Source organism: Contarinia nasturtii, unplaced genomic scaffold (genome assembly GCF_009176525.2).
Source record: "Contarinia nasturtii isolate CC-2019 unplaced genomic scaffold, AAFC_CNas_1.1 Cnas_scaffold_187, whole genome shotgun sequence".
In the NCBI taxonomy this organism is placed as follows: Eukaryota; Metazoa; Arthropoda; class Insecta; order Diptera; family Cecidomyiidae; genus Contarinia; species Contarinia nasturtii.
The window spans coordinates 10,081,800-10,090,453 of record NW_022197544.1 but is presented as its reverse complement, the minus strand read 5'-3'; the positions used below and the strand labels follow the sequence as shown (position 1 = coordinate 10,090,453).

Here is an 8,654-nt window from a genome sequence, read left to right as displayed (position 1 = left end):
AAAAAGGAGATGTTATGAACTAAAATAAATTGTTACGAATTATAATGAATTATTCATTGGTATACTTAAATAATAATTCATTTATTAAATACTCGAGCATTTTTAATAGAATTTTCTTGGAACTTATTAAAAACAACCACTTGTGAACTGTCTCAAAAAAAAATGAATGATCTTGAACATCTCAAGACTTTGAATTTATAGATACATTTTTTAAAGAAATGTCCCCCCCACCACTATTCTAAAATCTACACATATTGGCATTTTTTCATGAAAAAATGATAGCAAACAAGACCAAGAAGAAAAAAAAAAGAAGACATATTTCACCTATGAACTTTATGACCCCCCAAGAAACATACCTGTAAAAAAAATGTAATAAAAACTAATATTGTCCTCTTTAAGTGAGCAGGAGAGAGAGAGAGAAATGATAAATAAAGAGTATTCTAAATTAGCTCTTGTTTTCACCGACATTCTTTTTTTTGTGAAATAAAAAATATAGTTTTTTTGGAATTTATCATAGATGTACTCAAATTTATTGATTTCATTTTGATTACATTAAACTACCACAAAAAAATGATAGTTGAAATTCTGAAAGTATTTTTTATAAAGTATTTAATGATACGTTTTCTAACAATCGCAGTAGTCATTCGAACCCATCAAGAATATCAAAGTCGATGATTAATCTAAGAAAATATAAGAAAAAAATGAATTTTAAAACAATTTAAATGTGATGATTGCATAGATATTTCATTATTTTTATACTATCATACCTATTTCCTAGTGATGCATCTTTCCCCCCATAACGAAGAACATACAACCCTTTATTCACTTCTGCAATATCTTCTTCAGTGAAGCATTGTACAAAACGTTCTGGCAAAAGAACAATTTTATCATCCAATTCAACGCGTACTTTTACACCAAAATTTTTGGTTGTAATAAGAGAGACCGACAAAATTGAATGATCACCCAGAGGCAATTTATCAAAATTTACCAATGGTTTGTCAGCAGATGCATTTTTTAATTTTTTCAAAATTGATGATGTCATTTTCGAGGATTTTATGTTTCTGATGTACTTCACCGTGAAATTACAAAATCGTAATGATGTGAAGTGTCAAATTGTTTCATATTTATATGAAGTTTAACGTGGATTTTCAACATCGATCTACTTTGAACTCACCGCTTTTATTACCCTCGTTTTTTATTTTTACTACTTTTTCCGCAGAAAAATTGATGAAAAATCCAAAAAAACTGCAATAAAATCATGCTCTATGAATAAAAAAAAATCGACAACTCTTTGATTCACCGCACTGTAATGAAATTTGTTGCATCATTTAAAAAAAACTCTATTTTTTTACTTTTTTATTGTTTATGGAAAAAGAATACAAAACACTTTGATCCGCCGCTGCAATAAAAAAATCCTTTTTTTATGTCAAGTGCGCATTTTATAGCACTATTTTTTTCGAAACAATTTTCTTACTTTTTTATTATACTATTAATTTTTCACGAAAAAAAAAATTCACAACAATCCTTTTTTTCTGTTCCATCTTAGTCAAAATGAACATTTTATAGCACTTTTTTTTTTCTCTAAAAAGATGAGATTTTTCATAAGATAACACTTTGATCTACCGCTGTAATAAAAAAAAACCTTTTTTTTCTGTTCCACCTTAGTCGAATAAGTTTTTTTATAACACTTTTTTTTCGAAAAAAAAAAAACGTTTTTCTCCAGTGAAGAAAAGCTCTTTTGATCAACCGCATTTGTATGAAAACGCAAATAAGCTGACATTCCCTCTCATCTTTCCCCCCTCTTTCTCACACTAAATAATTCGACTTAAATAACATATGTTTCTTCAAAATGAGCATTAGTTCTATTCAAACATTCAAACTGAATTACATTCACCATGAATGCACAATTGAATAAAATCGAAGAGCGAGATTCCTTATCAATCAATTATATGAATGATGAAAAAAATCGTTTAAACACCTTCGATGATAGTTGGCCGCACATTCACATTAGTCCACATATTCTCGCCAAAACTGGATTCTATTTTATTGGGTTGAACAACTCCAATGATCGAGTTAAATGTAATTTCTGTAAAGTTGAAGTGCAAGACTGGGAGACTGGTGATAAGGTGTTAAATGAACATCTTCGATGGTCACGAAATTGTCCATTGCTTAATCGGTGGAAAACACAAAATCTGCCCATGGAACCAGTTTCTGCTTTAGATCAGTTATTATCACAAATTGGTCATGATGTGACATCTTTTATCGATCGACGACCTGGTGCTTATGTAGAAACACAAATGATTAAATACCCCGATTTTCCAGAATTTTCCATGAAAACTGTACGATTGCAATCATTCGACGGATGGCCCAATACATTGAGATTAACAGCTGAGCAATTGAGTGATGCTGGATTCTTTTATACACACATTGGTGATCGAGTAATTTGCTTCAGTTGTGGTGGCGGTTTATATCAATGGAGTGAAGAAGACGATCCATGGGAACAGCATGCACTATGGTATGGTGAATGTGACTATCTAGTCCATATGCAAGGATCTCATTATGCTCAATTAATCAAATCGAAGTTCGAGGAAAAACAATAAAAAAAATTGTAAAGCAATCAGAACAGTGGTGATAACTTTTCATCGTGAGAATTTGTACCATCACCATGTGGTAGAAACTATTTTTAGTGTACAGAAAATGTTACATCATAAAAAAGTTCACCCCTTTGTCCATCATTTTTTAGCATTTAAATAAATAAATATAAAAACATAAAACCTTTTCTCTTTTTTTTTTTCATTCGTCTATTTTTTTTTTATGACAACAAAAAAAAAGCTATTTTTTTCTAACTCCTTTGATCTACCGCTGCAATAAAAAAATATCAGAGGAAATTGTGAGAGCTGCAATAAAATTAACTTCTTTTTTTCTAAATCAGCTTTCATCTCACCGCCTATACTTTTATCGCAGTATCATTAAAAAAATGAAAAAAATAGTGCTTTATTAAGAAAAAATTCACAAATTTCGAGTCGGTTTATATATATATTTCATAGTGTCTCTGAAAGTTATCATTTCTTTGGTGGAAGTTCATATCATCGGAAGTCAGAAGAAATGTCTTCAAAAGTATATTTTGATATTCGACAATCCGCTTTCAAAAAGAGAATTTTCACATTTTCAATTGTTAATAAAGATCATATTGATGTACGTGCTTTTTTTGCTGACGCTGAGCCGCTTTTTAAGAGAGAAATTTTTAGATTAATTAAACGACATTTTCTAATTAAAGTAAATGCATGTTTTGTGGCAGTATTTGAAAAAAAAATCTCGAGAGAAGAAGAGGAAATAACAGAAAAGCAGACAATTTACATTCGAACTAACACTGAACTTATTGGTCCCCATACAGATTTAATTACATTATATAAAAATGATATAAATAATTACACTATTGCGCAAATTGATGAAGTTGTTATGCAAGGGTCTGGATTTTCTTTATCGGAAATTATTGAACTGAATGTTGAAGTTAATAATTATGATCCATTGAGAGGTTCATCATTTATTCCATTACCTAAATACTTGTCTTCAAAGAAAGCGATAATTAATGTTGAAAATGATGATACAATGTGTTTTAAATGGGCTATATTATCCGCACTTCACCCATCGATAGCGAACCCATCACGTTTAAGAAATTATTTGTATTACGAAAATGAACTTGATTTTACTGGCATTGACTTCCCTGTTAACATTAGTCAAATATGTAAATTCGAGAAATTGAATCCTCTGATTTCTGTCAATGTTTATATATTTGAGGATCATGGAGATGATAAAAAAAAAATTCTTCCCATTCGCATCACTAAAAATGTGAAACCTAAACACATTCATCTGCTGCTAATTACAAGCCCATTGATTGACTCCAACGGCGAAGTAAACTTCCAATCACACTATTGTTGGATAAAGAATATTAGCCGTTTATTGTCATCTCAAATATCAAAACATGCACATAAACACTTTTTTTTGCGATCGATGTTTAAATTATTTTCAAACCTCAGCAAAATTGCAATTTCACACTAAAAATTGTGTTAATCAAAATGATTATGCAATCGAAATGCCGACAGAGGAATGACATAATTAATTTTGAGAATCATCGAAATAAGTTAGAAGTACCGTTTATAATTTATGCTGATTTGGAAGCTATTTTAAAAAAGCCTGATGGAGAGTTTTGTAAAAACAGCAATAAAAACACCACCACTGCATATCAACAGCATGAAGCTTATAGTGCCGGCCTCTACTTCAAATGTTCATATGATAATTCATTATCATATTATGCAAGTAATCGCGGACCAAATTGTATTAGTTGGTTTGTGCATGAACTTTACTCAATCGCCAATTTAGCTCAACAGCGATTAAACAACATTATTCCAATAAAAATGACACCTGATGAGGAGAAGGCTTTTCAAAATGCAAAACAATGTCACATTTGTGAAATTGAGTTTGAAACCGCTTCAATTAAGGTCAGAGATCATTCACATTTGACCGGACAATTTCGTGGAGCAGCACATCAGGATTGCAATCTTACTTATAGAGAAAGTCGCATGATCCCCGTTGTCTTTCATAATTTATCAAACTACGACTCACACTTCATAATGCAAAAATTGGCTTCCGAATATGATGGTGATATTTCGATAATTCCAATTAATTCCGAAAAATACATATCATTTTCAAAAACACTGCTTGGGGTTTCTGGCAAATATCAAGATTCAATTAAGTTGAAATTCATCGATTCATTCCGATTTATTCCTTCTTCATTGGACTCTTTATCATCGCTAATTCCATCGGAAAAAAAAAACAGATTTTGAGAACTGAATGTATGAATTTAAGTGAAGAGCAATTAAAGTTTTTGGAGCGAAAGGGAGTTTTTTGTTACGATTATATTGATTCATGGGAAAAACTAGATGAAAATTCACTACCCCCTCAACATGCGTTTTACAGCACATTAACCAATCAAAAAATTTCTGATGATGATTATAATTTTGCAAAAGGGGTGTGGGACAAATTTAATATAAAAAATCTAGGAGATTATTCTGATCTATATTTAAAAACAGATGTACTTTTATTGGCAGATGTTTTTGAAAATTTTCGTAAAACCTGTCGCGATATATACAAATTGGATCCAGCGAACTATTATACATCTCCAGGACTATCTTTCGATGCAATGCTGTATCATACAAAGGTCAAGTTGGAATTATTAAAAGATGTTGATATGCTTATGTTTGTCGAGCGTGGTATTCGGGGAGGTATAAGCCAATGTAGTAAGCGTTATGCATCAGCAAATAATAAATATATGGACAGTTTTAATGAGAATGAAGATACTAAATATTTGATGTACCTTGATGCCAACAATTTATACGGTTACTCCATGATGCAGCACTTACCCCACTCCGATTTTCGCTGGTGTGAAACCGGATTTGACCATGAAAAAATTATGGAACTAGTGGATGATGGGGATATTGGATATATTTTCGAGGTTGATCTCGATTATCCCTCGCATTTACATGACAAACATAATGATTATCCGTTTTGTGCAGAAAATATGAATGTTCCAGGCACCAAAAACGTTAAAAAATTACTTTTAACATTATTTGATAAAAAAAACTATGTTATCCACTATAGAATGTTGAAATCAGCGCTACAACATGGTCTAATTCTAAAAAAAATTCACCGCGTTCTACAATTTAATCAAAGTAATTGGCTAAAACCATATATAATGCTTAATACCCAATTGAGAACACGCGCTACGAATGAATTTGAGAAAAATTTCTTCAAATTGCTCTGTAACGCAATATTTGGAAAAATGATGGAAAATTTGCGGTCTCGCGTAGATATAAAATTAAAAACATGTTGGGATGGGAGATGTGGTGCACGAATGCTTATAGCTAAACCAAATTATAAAAGAAGTATTATATTCGATGAAGAGCTAGTTGCAATTGAAATGAAAAAAACATATGTTTTCATGAATAAGCCTATTGCAATTGGATTGGCCATTTTGGACATTTCAAAGGTGGTCATGTATGATTTTCATTATAATTTTATGAAGTCTAAATATGGGGATGATGTTATTTTGAATTATACAGACACTGATTCATTTATTTATGAAATAAAATCAGCGGATTTCTATGATGATATGAAAGCGGAAATTTGGAGATATGATACAAGCGATTATGCGGAAAGTAACATTTATAAAATTCCAAGGGTGAATAAGAAAGTGCCTGGACTATTTAAAGATGAAATGAATGGTCAAATTATTTCCAAATTCATCGGGTTACGCAGCAAAATGTATTGCGTGCAAAAGTTTGAGACAGATGAGATGAGAAAAGCCAATGAGAGGAAAAAAGACAATGGGGAGAAGATAGAATCCAATGAGATGAAAAAGGCGAAAGGAGTAAAAAAATATGTACTAGAAAACCAGATATGTTTTAATGATTGGATTATTATTGGATTATTGGATTTGAACGGGGAGTGTACTGTTCTAAATGAATACAAAGTAAAACTCGTTGCTCAGGTTTCACAACCTATTGCAAGACGCCCGTGTGTGTATTATGATACACGAAATAGTCTTTATCCAAAAATATGTACGAGACATGGATTTTGTTCACATGCCCGCTTGAAAAATTGTACCAGTCTGAATACGTTAGGTGCATGAATCATCTGGTAGGATCTCCATCCAGTGAACCTGTCCCTAATTTCATTCAGCCTTGAACATCTGTCTACAAGATGGGATGTTGTTTCCACTTCATCACCACAAAGTCTACAGTCAGGGTCATCCCTAAGATTTAGCTTTCTTAGGTGATTATTGACTCTGGCATGTCCGGTTAGTAAGCCAATGACCATCCGTAGGTCTCCCTTGGAAAGCTCAGTCAGGTTGGCTGTAAGTTTGGGACATGGGAGCTGCACGAAATGTTTCGTTTGCTCACATGTAAAAGTACCCTGCCAATTGAGGCGGGCTCTATTTTTGAGCCATGTTGCAACAGTGCCCTTGACTCGTGAATAATCTATTGGTAGAAACGGTTCAGGTCCTTCCACTGCACTAAGGGATGCTGTTTTAGCAGCCCCATCTGCAAGGTCGTGCCCTCTTATACCAATATGCGACCTGATCCAAACAACTCTAAGATTGTTTGTTTCGGCAATACACTGTAATGCTCTGTAGCAGTTCATAACCAAGCTACTCTCCACCTTGAATCTTTGAAGATCCGATATAGCACCTAGGCTATCGGTGAAGATCGCAATGTTACCCTCCACAGTGCCCTCCATTATTTTGTTTGCACAATGAAAAATTCCAGCTATTTCGGCCTGTTTGACTGTTGTTATCCGTCCCAGGGGAATTGAGCGAGTACTGTTCTCTGTTTCACAGTAGAACCCACAGCCACTGCCTGTTTCTCTGACTGATCCATCAGTGAAAAAGGAGTGATGAGCCCACTCTTTTTGCTGGAAAAATTCATTTAGATTATTTGTTATTATAATCTCAAAACTCCTACTAAAATTGTAGGAGGAAGTCTTAAGTTTGTCAGAAGGAGCCTCAAGTACCCTTTCAATATTAAAAAGGTTTCTTAAGGCATTCCCATGTAATACCCTGGAACAAAAGTTCCCATTTACTTGAGTTCTCATTCTGAATGCCGTTTTCATTGCTTCGCCTTCTATGAAGTCCTCAAGCTTTGGCAGGCCCAGGAGAACATCAAGTGAATTTTGTGGTGTTGTTTTCATGGCCCCAGTAGCACTTAGACATGCTACTCTTTGCAAATGATTCAGTTTTTTCTTAGCACTGGCGCTTGTGGTGCCAGTCCACCAGATGAAAGAACCATATGCAAGCATAGGCTTGACAACAGCTGTGAAAAGCCATAAGAGACATTTAGGAGATAAACCCCATGATTTGCCAATGGCTGATCTACAGCACCAAAATACTCTCAAGCATTTCTTTATTCTATATTCAATGTGGTTTTGCCAACTGAGTTTCGAATCAAGTATGATGCCCAAGTATTTTACGTTATCACTTCTTTTGATTGTTGAACCAAAAAGAGTTGGGTTTCTGAAGCCCTGTAGGCTACGATTTTTTGTGAATATAATTAATTCTGATTTTGCGGGATTAACCCTGAGCCCCACCTCTCGACACCAATTTTCAATCAGCTTAAGAGCTGCTTGTGTTCTGTCTGATAGAGTACTCAAGAATTTGCCCCTACAAATAATGCTCAGATCATCCGCATAACCAACTGCTTCGTGTCCCTCTTCTTTAAGTCTTCTAAGAAGACTGTTCACTACTAGTAGCCATAGGAGTGGCGACAGTACTCCACCCTGAGGGGTCCCTCGCGTGGCATGCACTGTAACAACCCTATCTTGAGCTCGCAAGATTATGCTTCTAGTTCCGAGCATGGCACCGATCCAATTTTGGATCACTTGGTTTGCACCCATATCTTTGACACTTCTATTTATGGCATCGAATGATACATTATCAAATGCACCTTCGATGTCCATAAAAGTTGTTATCATAAATTCCTTATCCAAGAGTGTTTTCTCAGCCATGGATACTATTTTATGGAGTGCTGTCTCGGTCGATTTGCCCTGCTGAAAAGAGTGTTGGCTCTCGTGCAGGTGGCCGGACGCATCCAAAATCTCTC

The 8,654-nt window shown here is 33.9% G+C and overlaps 1 protein-coding gene across 1 annotated transcript; it reads left to right on the top strand.

Moving 5' to 3' along the window:
- The first annotated feature begins 1,895 nt into the window (after positions 1 to 1,895).
- Positions 1,896 to 2,600, top strand: LOC116336837 (death-associated inhibitor of apoptosis 1-like). Its single transcript, XM_031760988.1, has one exon. The coding sequence runs from the start codon at positions 1,896 to 1,898 to the stop codon at positions 2,598 to 2,600; it is 705 nt and encodes a 234-aa protein (XP_031616848.1).
- The last annotated feature ends 6,054 nt before the right edge of the window (positions 2,601 to 8,654 follow it).

Coding starts and splice junctions, on each gene's coding strand:
- LOC116336837 (XM_031760988.1), top strand. CDS start 1,896: ATGAATGCACAATTGAATAAAATCGAAGAGCGAGATTCCTTATCAATC.